This window comes from Oncorhynchus nerka, linkage group LG25 (assembly GCF_034236695.1).
Source record: "Oncorhynchus nerka isolate Pitt River linkage group LG25, Oner_Uvic_2.0, whole genome shotgun sequence".
Lineage (NCBI taxonomy): Eukaryota > Metazoa > Chordata > Actinopteri > Salmoniformes > Salmonidae > Oncorhynchus > Oncorhynchus nerka.
The window spans coordinates 34,536,915-34,558,328 of NC_088420.1; the positions used below are offsets into that span (position 1 = coordinate 34,536,915).

Genomic DNA, 21,414 nt, shown 5'->3' on the forward strand with positions numbered 1-21,414 from the left:
TCGGTTAGGACATCTCCTTTGTGCATGACACAAGTCATTTTTCCAACAATTGTTTAGACAGATGATTTCACTGTATCACAATTCCAGTGGGTCAGAAGTTTACATACACTAAGTTGACTATGCCTTTAAACGGCTTGGAAAATTCCAGAAAATAATGTCATGGCTTTAGAAGCTTCTGATAGGCTAATTGACATAATTTGAGTAAATTGGAGGTGTACCTGTGGATGTATTTCAAGGCCTACCTTCAAACTCAGTGACTCTTTGCTTGACATCATGGGAAAATCAAAAGAAATTAGCCAAGACCTTGTAGACCTCCACAAGTCTGATTCATCCCTGGGAGCAATTTCCAAATGCCTGAAGGTACCACATTCATCTGTACAAACAATAGTACTCAGGTATAAACACCATGGGACCACGCAGCCGTCATACTGCTCTGGAAGGAGATGCGTTCTGTCTCCTAGAGATGAACGTAGTTTGGTGCGAAAAGTGCAAATCAATCCCAGAACAACAGCAAAGGACCTTGTGAAGATGCTGGAGGAAACAGGTACAAAAGTATCTATATCCACAGTAAAACGAGTCCTATATCAACATAACCTGAAAGGCCACTCAGCAAGGAAGAAGCCAGTGCTCCAAAACCACCATAGAAAAGCCAGACTACGGTTTGCAACTGCACATGGGGACAAAGATCGTACTTTTTGGAGAAATGCCCTCTGGACTGATGAAAAAAAAATAGAGTTGTTTGGCCATAATGACCATCGTTGTGTTTTGAGGAAAAAGGCGGAGGCTTGCAAGCCGAAAAACACCATCCCAACCGTGAAGCGTGGGGTAGCAGCATCATGTTGTGGGGGTGCTTTGCTGCAGGAGGGACTGGTGCACTTCACAAAATAGATGGCATCATGAGGCAGGAAAATTATGTGGATATATTGAAGCAACATCTCGAGACATCAGTCAGGAAGTTAAAGCTTGGTCGCAAATGGGTCTTCCAAATGGACAATGACTCCAAGTGTACTTCTAAAGTTGTGACAAAATGGCTTCAGGGCAACAAAGTCAAGGTATTGGAGTGGCCATCACAAAGCCCTGACCTCAATCCTATAGAAAATGTGTGGACAAAACTGAAAAGGCGTGTGAGAGCAAGGAGTCCAACAAACCTGACTCAGTTACACTTGGTCTGTCAGGAGGAATGGGCCAAAATTCACCCAACTTATTGTGGGAAGCTTGTAGAAGGCTACCTTAAACGTTTGACCCAAATCGTTCCTGCTCTCAGTCTCTCTGTGTTTTGCCTGTCTGACCCGCCATTTTCATGGCTCCTGGTTTTTTTCCCTTTCTGTGAGATCCTCCACTCCATTTCTATTTTGACTCTCTAAATCCTTTAAGTAAGTCTAGTGTTTATGTTTAAAGCAGCTCTGTGGTGTGGATCAGCAGCCATGCGCTGTCCGTGGAGTTTGCTTTTCAGCAGCACCTAATTTCGCTATATCTATCAAAAGGAAAGCCATATTATGTGATTACAATATTGAACCAATAATACAATGATATGTCTTTTTAATTCTAGCTCTGTCAAGTTGGTTGTTTGACTTTGCTAGACAGCCATTTTGAAGTCTTGCCACAGATTTTCAACCTGATTTAAGTCAAAACTGTAACTAAGCCATTCAATGTTGTTTTGGTAATCATCTCCAGTGTATATTTGCTTTGTGTTTTAGGTCATTGTTTTGCTGAAAGGTACATTTGTCTACCAGTGTCTGTTGGAAAGCAGACTGAACCAGGATTTCCTCTAGGATTTTACCTGTGCTTAGCTTTTTTCTGTTTATTTTTGTCCTAGAAAACTCCTGAGGCCTTGCCAATGACAAGCATACCCATATCATAATGCAGCCACCACCATGCTAGAAAGTAATATGAAGAGTGGTACTCAGTGATGTGTTCTGTTGGATATACCCCAAACGTATTGCTTTGTATTCAGGAGATAAAGTACATTTCTTTGCCACATTTTTTGCAGTTTTACTTTAGTGGCTTATTGCAAACAGGATGCATGTTTTGGAATATTTTTATTCTGCACAGGCTTCGTCCTTTTCAATCTGTCATTTAGGTTAGTATTGTGGAGTAACTACAAGGTTGTTGATCCATCCTCAGTTTTCTCTCACAATCATTAAACTCTTTAACTGTTTTAAAGTCACCGTTGGCCTTGTTGTGAAATCCCTGAGCGGTTTCCTTCCTCTCTGGCAACAGGGTTAGGAAGGACAGCTGTAAAAGGTACTGAGTAAAAGGTCTGAATACTTACGTAAATGTGATATTTTTGTTTTATAATTTTTTAGAAATTAGCAAAAAAAACAAGTTTTCGCTTCATCATTATGGGGTATTATGTGTAGATTGAGGGAATAAAAACAATTGAGTACATTTTAGAATAAGGCTGTAACGTAACAAAATGTGGAAAAAGTCAAGAGGTCTGAATACTTTCTAAATGCACTGTATGTCACAGGGTGGATGGCATTCTTTGATATGATGCATCTTCCTTGAGGCTGTACTCCATAATGTGAAATCTAACTGGAATATATTTTCACATCTCAAACCTCTGGCTCCCTGTCTCAGCTGCACCCGCATAGTCTGTGTTTAAAGATCATCTCTGCTATGGGGGCCGCTAAGGACCGTATGTGTCAAAACGTAGCCTAATAACAACACACACTTATCAATACCCTTTACATAACTGGCTGCTGGAAATCCTTGTTACCATAGTGACATTGTACCCCTCCAAGCCTAAAGGCCTATAGTGATGCTAGTAATGAAGTACCACCCACCCATGAATCAGGTTTACCGAGCAGCCTGATAAGAGGCATTGTCTGCTCTGTGGAGGGAAGGAAGGAGGGAGGGAGGGCTGGCGGGAGGGAGTGAGTGGGTGGGTGGCAGCTCGCTCAGAGATGACTCTGTGGTACTGATGGACTGGCTGGCTGTGCTTGCAGGTGGGCTTCCAGATTAAGACGCGGGTCCAGGAGCTGGGCCATGGATGTATCTACCTGGTTCAGAAGGCTGGGGCCCTGCAGATGAGCCCCACTGACAGCTTCTCCAAGAGGGAGCTCATCGAGTGTGCCCGTGGCGTCACTGAGAAGGTAGGCTGCAAAGAAGGCTGTTATAGTGTAATTCTTAAACGTTGAGATAAATTGTGATAACTTTAAAGTCTGCAATGTTATTATCTGAATGCAAAGAAATATATATCAGTTGAAGAAAGAGTCAAGGTATGAATGTCGTTCTGGTGTCAGGGAAATAGCTGAGAATAGGCTCTCAGGATTATGGTTTGTTATAATGGAGCATTCTCCACTGCCTGAAAGCCCTTATTCCCCTGGGGGAAGAACTGGGGGAGTGAATCAAGCAGACCTACAGTAGGTGTCATGAAACTGGAGTTATGTTTTCTATGTGTTGTGTTAAGATAACAACTTGTGCTCTACAGTAGCCGTGAAGATTAATATCAGTTCAGTGTTTTAGTTTATGTTCTCTTGATTGTACTTATATAGTGAAATTAGACCAATTTGTCCCTTCTGTGACCCTAGAACTAGCAGAAGATATCACTGGTTCTCAATGAGTCGGCATTAGAATTTCTTGTCCTTGCCCACTGCATGATTTGATTCAAGGCTCATATCAGACTTGAATAATTTGTGGCCTAATGCTTTTGAGGACTGGGGAGCTGAACCTTGCTATGCCTCATTTGAATGCGTCTCCCATGGCTTTTTGTTTGTTTGTGAGGGACCGCAGACGTCTGTCTGTCTGGACTGGGAGGGAGAGTGTGTGTGATGCAGCGTCGGATTCATTGTTTTAACGTGTTTGTGCAGCAGCAGGCTCAAGGCTAATGCACGGTTCCCCCTCTCTCTCCTTCTGCTAGCTCCCTAACAGCTCCCTGCTCAGTCCAGCTCTCTCAGATTGCCTCACAGTCGGTCCTCCCATTACCTTGATTCACATCTTGAATTGAATGCAAATGGGAAGCTTTAATCAAATGAGGATTCTACCAACATCTTAATTGGTGATGGTGGATCGTGCACTGTAAGCCGTGGATCCTGAGTGGTGGTTGTCATTCATAGATTATAGCAGATATTATGCCTAAACTCCTTCGTTTTCTCTTAACATAATAAGGTCAGAGGGTATGATTAGTTTATGATCATGCTGTGTGTTTAAATGTTTTTGAGACCAACCTGGAGGTGCTGTTATTAATCCTGTGTTGTGTGTTGGTCTGTCTGTGTCTGTCTGTCTGTCTGTCTGTCTGTCTGTCTGTCTGTCTGTCTGTCTGTCTGTCTGTCTGTCTGTCTGTCTCTGTCTGTCTCTGTCTGTCTGTCTGTCTGTCTGTCTGTCTGTCTGTCTGTCTGTCTCTGTCTGTCTGTCTCTGTCTGTCTGTCTCTGTCTGTCTGTCTGTCTCTGTCTGTCTGTCTCTGTCTGTCTGTCTCTGTCTGTCTGTCTCTGTCTGTCTCTGTCTGTCTCTGTCTGTCTCTGTCTGTCTCTGTCTGTCTCTGTCTGTCTGTCTCTGTCTGTCTGTCTCTGTCTGTCTGTCTGTCTGTCTGTCTAGGTTTCCATGGTGCTGTCTGCACTGCAGGCAGGTAACAAAGGCACTCAGGCCTGCATCACAGCAGCCAGCACTGTCTCTGGCATCATCGCTGACCTGGACACCACCATCATGTTCGCCTCGGCCGGAACACTCAACCCTGAGAACGAAGAGTCCTTCGCAGACCACAGGTGAGACCAGACCAGGACAGAGTAGTGAGGTGAACACTGTTCTGTTGAGGAGATGACCTTGGGACAAACGTATTAAGTCCACAGAAACCACAGGTCAAATATGGGTCAGTGAAGGAATAGAATAGAATGCATGGACTTTGACCTCATACAAGATGGCTTTCTTTTGAGAAAAAAGAATATTTCTTCCCATAAATTGCAGCTTCTGTATGACTATAGAGTATTCATTTCAATAGATCTTTATTGTTCCCAATGGGTATTTGACAAGGTTTTGTGTGGTGTTCTTCAGGGAGAGCATCCTGAAGACAGCCAAGGCTCTGGTGGAGGACACTAAGCGGCTGGTGTCTGGGGCAGCATCCAGTCAGGACAGATTGGCCCAGGCCGCCCAGTCCTCAGCCAACACCATCACCATGCTCACTGATGTGGTCAAACTGGGGGCCACCAGCATGGGCTCTGACGACCCAGAGACTCAGGTAATACACTGACCACACCCTGTTGGATTGAAAGGACAACACATAAATGTAACACTACAACAATCTTCAGACACTAAACAATTTTTTTGAATAAATATTTACACATATTTATATCACATACCAAATAGTCCAATCATAATTGAACCTGTATGCCCATGTATTATATAAAGGTAATCCTGACAGACCCGCACTGTTCTGATATTCTTTTGTCATTCTGTCTAGCCATTCTGTAACCGAGCCCTCTTATATACATTTCCTCCTGCTGTATCTCTCCCCTTCACTTTGTTAAAAGTATCATAGTTCCAAGAAGAAGTGATAAGGCCTGATAAACCTGTACTTGTGCTGTATTAATGTCTCTCTCTCTCTCTCTCTCCTGCCCCCTCTTGTCAGGTGGTCCTTATAAATGCGGTGAGAGATGTGGCCAAGGCTCTAGCTGAGCTCATCGGTGCCACCAAGTGTGCTGCAGGCAAGCCAGCGGATGACCCATCCATGTATCAGCTGAAGAGTGCTGCCAAGGTACTGTAAGACACACACATCTTTAACGTAGAGAATATCACACTGAATTTGTGTATTCAGCCGCCCTTGTTTTGCACAAATGTAGCTCCTGTACAGGGATATGCTTATCTATAGATACAGTATCTAATACAATATGCTGTCTTGTGTGTGTCACAAATCATTACGTAGGATCCGGTTTCCAGCAGGATATGACACTTTCTTATCGCTGTTCGTGTTTGACCGTGTGTGTGTGATGCGTGTGTGTGTGATGTGTGTGATGCGTGTGTGTGTGTGTGTGTGTGATGCGTGTTTGTGTGTGATGCGCGTGTGTGTGTGTGTGTGTGTGTGTGAGATGCATGTGTGTTTGCCACTGTCACTGAGATGGGTATCAGGTGTGTGTGACTCATGCTTGTCCCAGTGGGTGTGAGATCTGAGCCATCTGTCATCACACCACTGTGACTGTAGGACTGTAGAGGCTCCTTATCTCCAACACTATGGAGAGACGGCCACTGACTGGGGCTTTACTGAAGCCTAGCCAAACCTACTTGCCCTGTCCTTTCTATTCACACTCTCCCTCCATATCCACCAACACATAGGCCAGCAGTTCAGAGACACAAAATAAACTCCACAGTAATCTTTCTCAATTTTAATAGAGGATATCCAAGGAAACATTACACTAAACAGACTTGGGAGCATATTTCGCAGTGTGCAGAGACCTCATAGTTCGCAGGCCTTACAGCCCAAGTCCAGGTATGGGCTTTAAGTATATCTGTCCTTGGTTATAACTTGGACCAGATCAAAGGATTTATAGGTTGACTGTATAGCCAGCATCATATAACCATAACCAAAGCATTACCTCTCTAAGACACGCCCCTAATCCTTCTCACCCTTCAATCTTATCCTCCAACAATTCAGCCATACATATGCAACTCTAACTGTTACATTAGGCTTATTTTCCTCTCTAGTTTTAATCTAATTAGGGCCACCCATGTAACCTGCGCAAGCTCACAGCTTGTTTTCATTCCTCCAACATATGGTGACCTCCGAATAGGACCCTCTCTCAAACCCCTCAGTGCTCTGTTAGGTTTGTTGAAATATGTTCAGCGTTCCATGGCACAATCTGCTCCTCACAAACAAGCTGTACACGGTCTGTTTGAGGTTTTGTTGTAGGGTTCTTGCTTATAAAACAAGTTTGTCTGTGTTTCTGCTTCAAGGTTTTTGTATAGTATGTATAGTATTGTCCTTCCATACTGTTGGTGTTCTATCTACTGCGAGACCCCAGTCTGGTCTCTGGTACTGGGGGGAGACGGCGCCACCTGCTGGCCTGGCACTGTGTTTTGTGAGTGTCATCCCCACTTCTACAGTCCCTCTCTCTCCCTGAAAGGTGATGGTGACCAATGTGACGTCACTGCTGAAGACGGTCAAGGCTGTGGAGGATGAGGCTACTCGCGGGACAAGGGCATTGGAGGCAACCATTGAGTGCATCAAACAGGAGTTGACAGTAAGACTCCTTGACAGGCTCCCCTTGCCAGGCTGGTTAAAACCAGGGAGATGTGCCTCTATATTGAATGCCGTACCTAACCGTTAAAAACAACCATTTTTTACTTGACTTAAACTCTGATATCTTTTCAACCTTTGCTGCTCCTCCTCTCCTCCCCAAAGCCCTGCAGTATTCTCATTGGTCTTATCAGGGATTTTGTAGCAGACACAGGGGGAAAGAGACCCTGAAATTTTCGTCCGCTTGTTTTTCTTGTGATTTACTGCTAATCCTTATCAGTGTACCCTCAGGACCACAACAGGCTTTACCTAGGTTGCAAATCCAATTTAAACACATCCCACTTAGCTCACAATTATAGTAGCATCAATAACACTAGGACATTTGTCCACCCTATGTATTTACTCTGACAGTGGTAATTTACACCTCGGACTGTTTAAGACTAACAATAAGCGCCAGGAGTATTTTCTAGTCAGGTCATAACGTCAGGAAAAACTCCTGTCCCTTAGTAATAATGCACAAACATGTGCATCAAAGTAGATCATCCTCAGTGGCTGTCAATGCAGTCACAGTTAGTCATGCTGTGTGTGTGCGCAGGTGTTCCAGTCCAAGGACGTCCCCGAGAAGTCGACCACGCCGGAAGAGTTTATCCGCATGACAAAGGGCATCACCACAGCAACAGCCAAGGCTGTGGCAGCGGGCAACTCTGCCCAGCAGGAGCACGTCATCGCCACAGCCAACCTGAGCCGCAAAGCCATCTCTGATATGCTGACCACCTGCAAGGTGATAATCCACCCCAACCCTGTCAAATCAGGCTTCACACTGACACTACAGCACAGCATTCAGTCCCATTATGCTGCTCTGCCAGGGAAAATGTGAGAGCAGGACAGCAGGGGCTAGTTCAGATGGCTGGTGTGACTCACTCATGGTTCGATGTCACTAAGCCTTGAACATTAGGCATGATGTCCTTCAGGCACATCACAATATTTGACTGCTAGCAGTGAAAAGACCAGGAAAGAAGGATCAAAAAGTATTTGGAGACCTTAACAAACTGTCTCATACTGCTCTAAATAACATACAGTCTGGATCACAGGAGGTTGGTGGCACCTTAATTGGGGAGGACGGGCTTGTAGTAATGACTGGAGTGGAATCAGTGGAATGGTATTTAATACATCAAACACATGGTTTCCAGTTGTTTGATGCCATTCCATTTGCTCCGTTCCGACCATTATTATGAGCCGTCCTGCCTTCAGCAGCCTTCTGTGGTCTGGATAGTATATCCTAATGTAGTGTTTCCCAACTCCAGTTCTCCAGTACCCTCTGTGGCAGCACCGGACAACCACACATGATTCAACTCATTGAGGGCTTGAATGATTAGTTGAAATGTTGAATCAGGTGTGCTTGTCCGGAGCTACAACAAAACATTTTACTGTTGGGGGGTACTGGAGAACTGGAGTTGGGCATCACTGGACTAGTGGTCACACTATATTTTAGACATTGACTCACTGACTAGGCAGAGCATATCACTAAGCAGAGCATATTACCAGGCTGAAAATATTACATTTACATTTAAGTCATTTAGCAGACGCTCTTATCCAGAGCGACTTACAAATTGGTGCTTTCACCTTATGACATCCAGTGGAACAGCCACTTTACAATAGTATCACTTGGCATAGAAAATGTCACCTTTTCTAAGTTGTTGTTTCTTCTTCCAGCAAGCGGCCTGTCATCCAGAGGTGAGTGAGGAGGTAAGGAGCAAGGCCCTGCACTACGGGTCAGAGTGCACCACTGGATACATCGACCTGCTGGAGCAAGTACTGCTGGTGAGATGGAGAATACAATGCATCACACGGACAACACCTTATGACTCATAACCTCTCTTAGCTTGGCCTGATGGCATATGTTGCCATGAGGAAGATTGTGTCTCTGTTTGTGTCCAGGTGCTTCAGAAGCCCACGGCTGACCAGAGGCAGCAGCTGGCGGTTCACTCCAAGTGTGTTGCGGGATGTGTGACAGAGCTAATTCAGACAGCTGAGGCCATGAAGGGTGAGACCGTACACAGCGCTGCCACACACAATTGCATACATGCACACACACACACATTCACCTAGAGGAGCATAGTTCGACAAGACTACTGCATTCTGCAGAAACACGACATACCATTCTGGATATTTATTCAAACAATGTACATTTGTGTGCGTGCGCGTGGGCTGGAAACCTATTGTAGCTGGAAATGACAGATTTATTTTATGGAACATCTACATAGGCGTACAGAGGCCCATTATCAGCAACCATCTCTCCTGGGTTTACTAATGATCAATTAGCCTTTTATAATGATAAACCTGTATTAGATAGCACAACATGTCATTGGACACAGGAGTGATTGTTGCTGATAATGGGCCTCTGTACGCCTATGTAGATATTCCATTTAAAGAATCAGCCGTTTCCAGCTGTAATAGTTATTTACAACATTAACAATGTCTACACTGTATTTCTGATCATTTTGTTGGACAAGAAATTAGCTTTTCTTTCAAGAACAAGGACATTTCTAAGTGACCCCAAACTTTTGAACGGTAGTGTAGTTCGGGTATCATGTGTATATTTAGGTTTTATATACAGGGCACGTTTGTAAAAGAGATCTAGGTTTCAATATGTCTTCCCTGTTCAAATAAAGGTTCAATAAAAAATAAGAATATTGTGTTTGGGTGAGAATTGGATCCCAGTGTACAGCCAAAGACCCACTGGGGTTATCCATTTCACCTCTAATGCCTCTTCTTTCCCTCTCTCTATCCTGCCTCAGATGGGGGTAAGTGAGAGATGGGGCTGTTTGGTTCCTGCAGATCACTTTTCACACAGGCACAGAGGGGAGGTAGAGAAGGGGGGAAGGGTGACTGAACAGATTTCCCCAGGGTTCAACATAATCTGCAACAACATCATTCCATCTGCTTTTTCAAGCTGTTCCCAAATAGTCCCGTTTTATGGCCACTTTAAAACCTATAAAGAGTGGCAATAATCCATTGAAGGTATATTTCTTTAAACTCTTATTTAACTTTGAGGCATTAGAATCGCTATAGACAGAACATGGAGTGGAAAACCTGAAAGGTAGATCTGGTTGGCTTTGTATGTTCAGAGGTGTAATGCTCGTTATCATTGCATATGTGGAGTTGTTTGTGTGTTGTAAATTGACTGGTGTTATGTGGATCTTGTTATGTGCGGTGGCATTTGTATAGACAGGGCATAAGTGAACTGGCTTTGTCTGAACTGGGAATGTATTTCTGTGTTGTAGGATTTGTATAATGTGGTTATGACCTCTCGGTGGTGTGGTTTAGGGTCAGAATGGGTGGACCCCGAGGACCCCACTGTAATCGCAGAGACTGAGCTGCTGGGTGCGGCAGCCTCCATCGAAGCCGCAGCCAAGAAACTGGAGCAGCTGAAACCCAGAGCCAAGCCCAAGGTAGGCCTACCAGTCCCCTTCTCAACCACCTCCAACACCTCTCTCCATACCTCTCAGACCAGACCTCCAACACAGAACACACCTATCTACTCAGGAAGGCTACCTGTGCCAAAGATAACAAAGGTTCACATTGACTTTAAAGTACAGTAATTTGTTACAATCTCAGAGCTGAGATTGTGATTTGTTGGGGGGGAAATGGGAGTATTATGTGAACTGTAACCCACCTGTAAAACGATGCTGACTCAAGACAGCCTACTTGTGTGTTCTGTGAGCTTGCAGAATGTTGATGTATTTATGGCCGTTAGAAGGTGTTGTCTGGGGAGCAATCTGGTGTTTTTCTAGAGATTCTGTGGAGCCGTGTTGCCAGGAGACAATTACATTACTGGGACCTGAAGCTTATGTTGGAATGAGTACACATTTGTGATGATCTGTCTGAAACCTATTGAAGGAAAGGTCATCCTCCTTGTTGAACCCATTTCCTTTGTTTAATTACAGCATTCCGTTGTTTTTAGAGTAAAATAAGAAGGGCCTTTCTCAGCCCAAGGTGTTCACCCACTTTCATGGAATGATTTTGCACAACCCAACTTTGCTGATCTTAATAAACTGTAACAAAACGATCTCTGTGAGTACTTGCATTGTCTGAAATTCGATTACAAAAGTTGAACAGTAAGTATGTAAGGTGTGAGCTGTATACATTTGTGTGTGTGATGGTGTGTACATTGAACCTCCCAATACTCTTCCTCCTTCTCCTGTAGTGCTCTGTGGTGTTCTTGTTTTGTGTCATTGGTTGATCAGATCGGGTCCCTCTCTCCAGCTCTCTGGTGCAGTAATAAACATGGCTGGAGAATCTCCTGTTTTCATAAGAGACTTTCTGATAGCCCTGCAGTCTCAGGTCCAGACTTCAGCAGGGCACAGTGTTTATGAGATGGGGTGTAGGGAGGTTTGCTTATTTTGGATGTCAGTATCTGTCTGCCCTCTAGTGAGCTGTTAACAATGGTGCATGCCATCTTCTTCCACAAGGCAGAGAGGCAGGGCAGAGATTTTGAGGTCTTTGTTTCATGATGTAAACCGTAGCTGGTAAGAATGATTGTTTCTGAGGTTTACTGCAGAATACCTTAGACCTCAAAATATCAAGCCCATAGTACAACTTCAGAAAGGAACATTGAATAAAACATCTAAATCAGAGTGAACCATGTTTCCACTAATGACGAGGTAGGGTCTGTGACTATTTACAACCCCTTCCTATTCACCTTCTACTCCCTCCTTCCATACTTTCCTCTCTGTGCCCCTTCTCCCCTCCTTCCCACCCTGTAGAAGGACCTCTCCCGCCCCAGCATGCTTCACTCTTCCTCCATTCTCTTGAGATTTTGTAGACCTGGAAGCCTTCTCTGCAGGCCTCTGTCTGATATGTTTGATATATTAGGTTGTTATTCAGTCCAACTATATATCAAACATATTCCTACAGTGTCCCGCCCTGTCTCCAGCCACGTGTGCCTTGTGTGTTGGTGCTGCTGGCATGATCTGTGGTCACTGACTGATGTAGTCTACTGAGACAGGAGTGACATTATTTATTTCACTTTTTAGAGGTGCTTCTGTATCTTGCAAAGTGTTTTGTTTGGATTTTCCAACCGCAAACAGTATTTGAAGATCCGTGGAAGCGTTCCCCATTATGAAATGTGTTGGTGGATGTGATTGGCCAGTAACTCAACATGGCACCATAAAACAACCAATGGAGTTTATTGTTTTGTCTTATTGCCACAAGATATCACCCTACGTGCATTTCCATGGTTAAATGTGTGCTTTTGCTTTTAGCAAGCTGATGAGACGCTGGACTTTGAGGAGCAGATCCTGGAGGCAGCGAAGTCCATAGCTGCAGCCACTAGTGCTCTGGTGAAGTCTGCTTCTGCAGCTCAGAGAGAGCTGGTGGCGCAGGGCAAGGTCAGTTACAACTGTTTCAGAATCATCAATGTCTGAATGTCACCTCAGCAACAAAAAACACAAGTCTGTGAAATGTCTCTCTCTCTGCCCTCCAGGTGGGATCCATTCTTGCCAATGCTGTGGATGATGGCCAGTGGTCACATGGTCTCATATCTGCTGTGAGTTTCCATCATTGTTTATTTTTTACATGTACTATTAAAACCGAACTTGATCGTAAAACTGTGCATGGTGAATCAATGTTTCTGTCTGAGGCTGTACCCTGATGTGTGGTTGCTATTCCCTGTAGGCAAGGATGGTGGCGGCAGCGACCAGTAACCTATGTGAGGCAGCCAATGCCTCAGTCCAGGGCCACGCCAGTGAGGAGAAGCTCATCTCCTCAGCCAAGCAAGTGGCAGCCTCCACAGCCCAACTCCTAGTGGCCTGCAAGGTCAAAGCTCAACCGGACTCCGAGGCCATGAGGAGACTACAGGTATAACCCTACTAAAAACAACACAACCCACTGGGTTCCACTGCTATTTCCCTGACTTCGCCTCCACACAATATGATGGCATTAACCATGGGTTCTGTATCCCTAAGGCTGCTGGGAACGCGGTCAAGCGGGCATCAGACAACCTGGTGAAGGCGGCTCAGAAAGCAGCCTTTGACAAAGCTGATGACCACAGTGTGGTGGTCAAGACCAGGTTCGTGGGTGGCATTGCTCAGGTGAGATTTTAGAGTTTATATTCTGAATACCCTGTAAGTGACACATTGAAGTGTCACTTCAATTTTACTTTGTGGATTTTCCACCTCTACCTTTTCAACTGTTCCCAGCTTTGCTGCCTTCACATGCAAATGTTTCCTCTCTAACTAAATGGTTTTGAAATTGAGGTAGGCCACTACATTATGACTGAATAGAACAACATCTGCGATTCAAATCTGTGGTTTCGCATGCATCCACAGCTGCCTGAACATCAAGTCCCTTGAAAAGTTTTCACATTCTTGTGGTTATCCACTCACTTTTCATCCATGGCCATATGTAATTGAAGAGTGGATGTCTACTTCTTAGCCTAGGGCTCCCTTCTACCTAGGAAGCTTTGTTTTCAACTGAGGAAGGTGATTGAGTGTCTTCCAGAAATCATGTTGTGCGTGCATTTGTGCATATATGTGTGCCAGAGTGTCCGTGCGTACATGGGTGTGTATAACACTGAAGGGCTTCTAGCCAGCACCCCTCCAGAGACACTTTCCCAAAGCGGGTCTCTCTCAAGTGGGCTAGTCATAACCCACCCGCTGCCATCTCCCAAATCGACAAGAGCTCCTTGCTTAAGAAAATAAATAGATACTTACTGCATACTTAAATTTAAGACATTCCACCAGTTACCACAGAACAGTTATGTTAATTCTAGGTTTTCTATAACCCGCTTTGAAGAAACCTACTGTGAAATGGAGTATGAGCAGTATTCCAAATGTTCTGAAGAAAATATTTCCTTTGTAGAACTCAATCAAGTCCATATGTACACTAAAGGGACTCAAGGAAATGGTTTGACAATTTTATTACCTGTTGGGTTTGAGTGTTACAGGACAGATTGAAGATGAGCAGACTAAAGCATGTATTTAATATTTAACCCTTTCCTCTTCTCCTCAGATCATTGCAGCCCAGGAAGAGATGCTGAGGAAGGAGAGAGAGCTGGAGGAGGCCAGGAAGAAGCTGGCTCAGATCAGACAGCAGCAGTACAAGTTCCTGCCCACTGAACTGAGGGAGGATGAGAGATGATTGGTCCGGAGGAAAGTTGATGGACATCAGATTGGAACCTATTGTTACACAGAGATGTAGCTGACACCTGTGATTGGCTGTTTCTCTCTCACTTACGGGTGGAGTGTATAACGTACTTGGGCCAGGCCTGTTTTATGAGAGGAACTAGTGCCTGTGTTCAGATGTGTGTGTGTGTGTTTCACAGAGGATGATATTCACAGTATGACTTATAAGGACCAGCTGGCTACAGCTGTACTGTATTAGCGGGGTTAGGACCTGCAATCTGAAGATTGAGACGGATTATTTTACTGATTTTTATGGTAGGATACATGAATAAGGACATCAAAGTTAAATGAACATTATTGGACCCAATAATGGCTAATATTATTAATACTTTCAGCTTTCATGGATACATCTCTAAATCTGTTGAAGGTAGTTTAAAACATGTAAAAATAGAAATGGGTAGCTCACTCCAACTGGCACAGCTGACATAGGGATCTATTGCTTAAGTTCCTCAGACAGCATTCTAAGTGTTGGTCGAAGTATTGCTGTACGCCAATGCTTCATTTCATCATTGGCCTGCATGCACCATTATAACTAATACACATCAATAAAGCTACTAACCAATAGTGTAGCTTATAATTGGGCATTTGTAATATGTTTGTATATGAATGTGATCTTTGGATTTGCTGTTGAATAGGTAAATGTTTGAATTTTATATACTGTATTTAATGTGATAGAACTTCATCTTCACACTAAAATCATAGTGTCAGTGGGTCTGGTCTGAGTGGATAGTAAAGCCAACAGCAGACGCTAGTACATCTTACAGCATCATAATACCTTTTACAGTAATAATTTTCCAAGTAATTATTATCAATGGTGTGTGAGTAAGGTGATCACTGCCTCCTTCCTTTGGACATTCAGCTGTCACTCATATTTAAGGAGCATAATGCAGTCACGTGCAGAGGGTCATTAAGGGGCTAAATCTTGGGGTCTATGTGCGATCCTATCTGTAATGCTTGTCAGACTAGTAATTCTCTCCCCACACCCCTCTTTCTGTGCTGCCTGCTGCCTGCACGAGGAAGCTCAAGTTTACATTCTTTGTCATGTTTGTTCTCTCTTGTCTCTGTGTTTTAATTCCAGTCTAATTGACAGTAGCCAGAGTTGGTAGTTCCACCATACACACGCAACAGCAAAGCTATGCTCCGTTTGGCCATGCCCTTTCCAGCTGATGGTGTTTATACTTATTACAGATTCCATTGAATATGGAAGATGAGCTTCTTCTTGTGTTCATGTTCTTATTGTTACTCTCGGCTATGATCATAGCAATACATTAACACTCAATATACTATATCAGATTGATGAGAGTGCAGCACTGATTGGAATTGTATATGCAGCTGTGTATGGTGTTTTTACTCTTAAACAGCACTGAGATGGCTGGTATAACCTTATGCACTGAGCAGCGCAAGCAATGCCTTCCATGTTCAACCATTCAGGATTACTACTAATGCTCTTGTCAAATGTAACACGTGATGAAACTATATACAGTCCAGTCCTGACTAGGAAACTAGTTAATTTATGTTATTACAGTATTGGTGTAGTATAAGGTCATTAGTATTGCTTCCACTCCACCACCTCAACCCCTTGTTGTCAGTCTCTGGTCTACATTGTGTACTAGTGCCTTAATTGATTCTGCTGTACCAACAGCTCAAGGCTGTATCTAAGCCTCATCCTTCTGGATGAGAACATGTCTCTACCAGCCTTTCCCAAACTCGGTCCTCGGACCCCAAGTGGTGCTGCTACACAGCTTATTTCAAATTTTCAAAGCTTGATGATTAGTTGATTTTTTTTGAATCAGCTGTGTAATCCTAGGGTAAAACCCCAAATGTACACCCCTTGAGGTCCTGAGGACCGTGTTTGGGAAACCCTGCTAGTCTAGTCTAACCATAACTCTCTAGGTCTTCAATTACCACCTAGTCCTATGCCATAACACAATGTATTGCCTTGGCTGGTAGCCCATCTGCCTGCCGTAAACCCTGCTGGTATATAAAGTGCATCCATGGGTCGTTTAGGTTTTAGACTATATACGAAAATTAACACACCACTGCATTCCATGAGCATGTGGCAAGTTATTGAACTCTTAAAGATGGGAATTTGCTCTGCCTTGATATTCATTCAACATACAAGTAATCCTTATAAATAGGACAAATGAACTTCCTTGTTTAATTGTTAAACCACTATAAATTTGTTTTTATCGATAAATGTAATGACTATCCTGAGATAATGTATATTGTCTAAGCAATTTGTCTATAAGCATTAATTGAAATAGGAAAAAAGACTAGCTGTTATTCAAATGTAGGTGTTGTGCTTTCTTTAACAGACTGAATTTGTTTGAAAAGTTAAAATGAACTGATACTCTATGTATAATATTTATCTGGTCACAAAGGTATTTTTTATATTCACTGAAAATAAAGAGTTTGAAACCAGCATGGCCCAGTTTGTTGCTGGTCATTCTGATTTAATGTACTGTATGTATCATTCATTCTTGAACAGGAATCCCGAATTGTCTGAAAGGGAAGTCGAATTGAATAGCAAAGCAAGGACTTTATCAGCTCACCAACATTCTTTCCAGTAGAGGTCCCTGTTAGTCTTTTCAATGCTGCGGTTGGGGTCACTGGGTGTTCTGAGAACTATGATGTAGTACTGGAAGGCCATTACATTGCAAATGCAGTCAGCCAGACCAAATATGGTCATACAGTATATGCTTTATTCCCCCTGGTTCACTGAACAGACTGTGGATACCATGCAGGGACTGGCTGCTATTTTAGATGTTTGGATGTGCTGGTGATGATGGTTGGTATTTCAATTCACTTTAATATAATGCAAGTATATGGAAAGGAATTGCCCATTTCTATATTATTGCTAATATTAAAAGTCCTCTGATGTTTAAGTGATGCCATGTACTGTACATTAGACTGTTTCTGTTTCTAGTAGACCTGACAATGGCAGTGGGCACGTTCTCTTCAGGTGGCCATTCTTCAAGTCAGTCGGGAGCTCACGTGCCAGTCCTCACAGTGCACAGCCCTGATTCTTCCCAGGACAGGCTGTATGAAATATGGTCAGAGCAGTGTTGCCCAGCAGTACAATACACAGAGCCAACCTAATGAACGCCATATTTGGCTGTTTGAATGTTTGGGTCTCATGTGAGGCCTGACCACACGGTGGAGAGGGAAAACTCAAACCATGTGTTCAGCAGGGAAGGGAGTGCCATTCTACCACAACACAGACCAGAGGAAGAGGAGGATGTTTGTTTGGGGAGCTTTGGCTCTGGAATTGGGCTATCAAAACCTTCAATGGGATATGACTAATGCTGTGTAGAACCCACAATCTTCAGTGTGTATGTCCTCTTATTGTCATGAACTTCATGATTGCAGGCTGATTAGGAAACCGCTGTATTAGAACTGAAATCAAGTTACCACACTGGCCATTATTATGGAAACGTTTTCTGCCACCAGCATGAATACCTTCATGGCTCCAACATGAAAGCACCAGTGGTGTGTATTCATGGATGCCGAGGGAAGCCAGGCTTCCCAAAAAAGTTGACAAAAAAACATAAAATAATGTATCTTTCGTCTCTGTGTTTCATCATTTTCCTTCAATTCGTAAGAGGCTGAATGTATTTCACAGGAGAAAGCATCTGAGCGAGCAGAACAGCGAACTGCTGTCACTCTACGTGTAGACCATCTATCTGATGATGTCCAAAAGAGTGTGACATTGTTGCCGCCCATAGCATTGAAGGCAAGGGAAGCCAGCAAGCATTTGTCCTCCCATGATAAAAAAAATATATTAAAAAATTGCCAATCAGAGTTGAGCTAAATTGAGTGAGCTCAACTGTGAATGGTCCTGGCGAACCAAAAAATAGTGTCTTGGGAAGCCAGCTTGGATTGTCACTCCTATCAAATCCCATTGAGAGCACACATCATTGACAGAAAAACTTGAATTGTTGCATCTCGTTGTATTGTTGTCCTCCAGTAGCCACTAGCTAACTAAAATTGTCCCTTTCCTAAATTAGCCATGGATGGAGATAGGGACTTAATTCTCCATACTGGCCAATAATTATAACGGCAATTCTCATCCAACCATTAATTCATACATTGTTGTGCCCCTGGCCAGAGAGGATGAAAGTTCAATATTTTGCTAGTTATAGAAGGCTAATGTTAACTGGCTAACTAACGTTGCCCACTAACAGAAGTTAGGCTAGCTAGAATGCATTTTAGCCAGGTAGCCTAGGACAACATAAGTGTGTACTGTATAACAGCGTGATCGACCGCTTCATCAACATAAAAGAAAAGAGGATGGCATTGGCATTTCTCTACGTGTTTTTATACTTGCACGAACGCAAACACGCACCGAAATCATAACCATGGACAGGCAAATCATATTTAGCTTACGTTGATTGGACTACGTTGATTGGACTTGTTTTTGGTATCTTTTAGTTGCTACTGTATTGGAGTAAGCAGTGGTGACTTGACGATGTTGAAGTTGAAATGGTGCTGGAATAGTGGAGAAAGCTCCTGTTTTCTTTGCGACTTGCACTAAATCTCTGTGGTTCTAAATCAATAGCTGTTTAGTGGTCAGAAACATTAACTTGCTTGACCATGCTGTAGGCCATGTAACTGACTGTTACTGTACATGCAATATGCTTTGTGGACTTCACTGGGCAGAGGTTGCTATCCGGTTTTGTGATCGAACAAAGGTGTTCTTGAATTTATTCTGCCACTGTGTCTTCTCATTGTCTCTGCCTTTAGGCCTATACACTGTATATCATGGTCACAAGGCATATGAATAAACAGGTTATTGAGCAAACAACGCAATTATCACAACACATAGGTTGTAATATGGCTTGGGGGGGGGGGTTTGGCTTCCCCAGTGATTTTACCCACGTGCTGCTACTGGATTGCACTGATAGTGACTGTTTGTTTCTATATTTTTGAACCCCTTTCCCTCAGGCACACACACACACACATGTCAATATTCACTCTTTTGTACTCTCTCACTCTTCTTGAGACTTGATCAGGTCCATTCAAAAGTAAGAGTGGAAGCCTAGAGAGAAAGACATCTGTTGCTGTTATAATGTAGATGTGGAGTTCTTGTCCACTGACCCCTGTCAGTCCTGCTCACTCGTATGAAGGCCAGCTGTGCCTGGCAGTGGTTATGATGTCAGATCGGTTACATGAGGGAGTATGTCATTAATAACCAGAGAACCTCCGAAGGCCCTCTTTGGGCTCCTAGAGGCTCACGGGACATCCAGTAATCCCAGGCACCCACACCAGGGAACTGTGACCTTCCAAATGTGTTACATTAACAGTGCGTGGTGTTTTTATTAGAGGGACTGTAGCTTGTGCCGTGTCTAATCCCCACAGCATGGTAGCCATTTACTCCCTGCTTCGTTCCATGCTCAAGTTCACACAGAAGAGGCCATGTCAAGCCATGGCTAAACTGGATGACAATAGGTCAATGTTTGGGTTTCATTTTTTGCAGACAGGTGATATTCATCAATGTGCAAGTAACTAGAGGGGTTCATACTCACTTAACCGATAAAGTATGTAGCACTTCAAACACCTTGTAAAAGCAAATATCAGAATTGTGTTGGATTATTGCCTGAAGGCTTTTTGTGTTGCTGACTATGTTTAAAAGGGGTAGTTCAGCCATGTTGTATTATGTAAATTAAACTGAACTGACTCAGAAATGTCTGACAGTGTAAATATCTGGGAATAGATGGATCTAAATTAACGTGCTTGGTAGGAAGGTCTTGGTAACATGTCTTACTGTCATTCCTGATGATTGACTGGAGATGGTACCAAGTGTTGAGCAGTGCGAGCCCATAACATTTTTAATTTAGATCCATCTATTAATTAATTGAGTAATTTGAAATAGCTTTATATTAAACATTTACTGTATATTGGTCTATTGGTGGTATTGCTTGTTCAGTTCTATTGCAAGGCTGAACATAATTAAGAGATGTATACAATGAGACAGCACAAACACACAAAATTCTTGGGATAGAAGAAACCCATTGTCTGTGAATGGACTCTGTCTGTTTTGCAGAGACTTATTTTCATGGAAACCAGTCCAAGATAAGTAAGGCTGAAGTCTTACTGAGTTCAGATGGCATCATGCCTTTTTCTCATTTACAGTGTATCCATACTGAAGCAGTAACTGCTCAGAGACAAATATCTCGTTCTACTACTGCTTCATAAATTGGAGAGAGAGCAAGCAGAGAGAGTTTGTAAAAAATAATACCATGTCAGGAAAGGAATCTTTTTAAGTTTGGGCTGGGCCTTTTTCAACATCTCAGGGCCCTTCAGACGTGATGTTATTTAGACTGTTCAAGTGTAAGCTCTGAGTATGTGGATTGAAGTAAAATGTTGAATGTGAAACTAAAGAGAAAATCAAAGCTTATGAAATAGGCAAAAGAGCAGAAATCAATATTGGGTAAAATGCTATGCGGCACATTTTGGTCCTTTTCGTCAGGATGTTCCATTAACCGCAGCCCAGAGCCTGAAGCACACGAATGGTGGTGTGATGGTTTTATTTGAATTGGCTCCTCAAAGCCAAATTTCAGGGTGATTTGTTATGATGAAAACCCTGACAAGTGCTGAAAAAAATTCTCCAAACTTCCTGAAGTTTTTTTTCTTTGGTCCTTGTCTGTTTTAATTATATTTTTACAGCTGGTTTGTTTTGCATTTCTTCTTTCTTTTAAAATTGTCTACCTCTTTTTAATGTCACAATACTCTTATCTTTGACAATGCTCTTATATACTGTACCATTAAGCATTTACAATTTGGTCTTCTCTACCTATAACTCTGAAATAGCGAAGTGATGTCTTGACGAAGTCCTTGAGTGAGATCATTGTGTTAAAGTGAGCCTGCAGTGAATGGATGACTTTTAAACACGTTCCGTCTTCTTGTGTGGACTAAATGGAATCTGCTTGGAAAGGTATTGCTCTTCAACATAAACCCAGATGACAGCAGCTTATGGATGACTGAGAGGATGCTCCTGCTGCACTACACATGACTATGTTAGGCCATCAATGGGGGCTCGCATAACGTACTGGCTTTCACTCAGC

The 21,414-nt window shown here is 43.1% G+C and overlaps 1 protein-coding gene across 1 annotated transcript in view; it reads left to right on the plus strand.

The window, feature by feature from the left end:
• LOC115109413 (talin-2) overlaps positions 1-16,772 on the plus strand; it is a 146,502-nt gene extending 129,730 nt beyond the window's left edge. Inside the window, exons 44-57 of the mRNA XM_065009751.1 lie at positions 2,949-3,095; positions 4,538-4,704; positions 4,991-5,174; positions 5,565-5,690; positions 7,054-7,170; positions 7,762-7,947; positions 8,880-8,987; positions 9,105-9,210; positions 10,494-10,618; positions 12,431-12,556; positions 12,652-12,714; positions 12,843-13,025; positions 13,133-13,258; positions 14,178-16,772. Of these exons, the coding sequence (XP_064865823.1) occupies positions 2,949-3,095; positions 4,538-4,704; positions 4,991-5,174; positions 5,565-5,690; positions 7,054-7,170; positions 7,762-7,947; positions 8,880-8,987; positions 9,105-9,210; positions 10,494-10,618; positions 12,431-12,556; positions 12,652-12,714; positions 12,843-13,025; positions 13,133-13,258; positions 14,178-14,306 (1,893 nt within the window). The 3' untranslated portion in view covers positions 14,307-16,772. The remainder of the gene's footprint in view (positions 1-2,948; positions 3,096-4,537; positions 4,705-4,990; positions 5,175-5,564; positions 5,691-7,053; positions 7,171-7,761; positions 7,948-8,879; positions 8,988-9,104; positions 9,211-10,493; positions 10,619-12,430; positions 12,557-12,651; positions 12,715-12,842; positions 13,026-13,132; positions 13,259-14,177) is intronic.
• Positions 16,773-21,414: the final 4,642 nt, after the last annotated feature.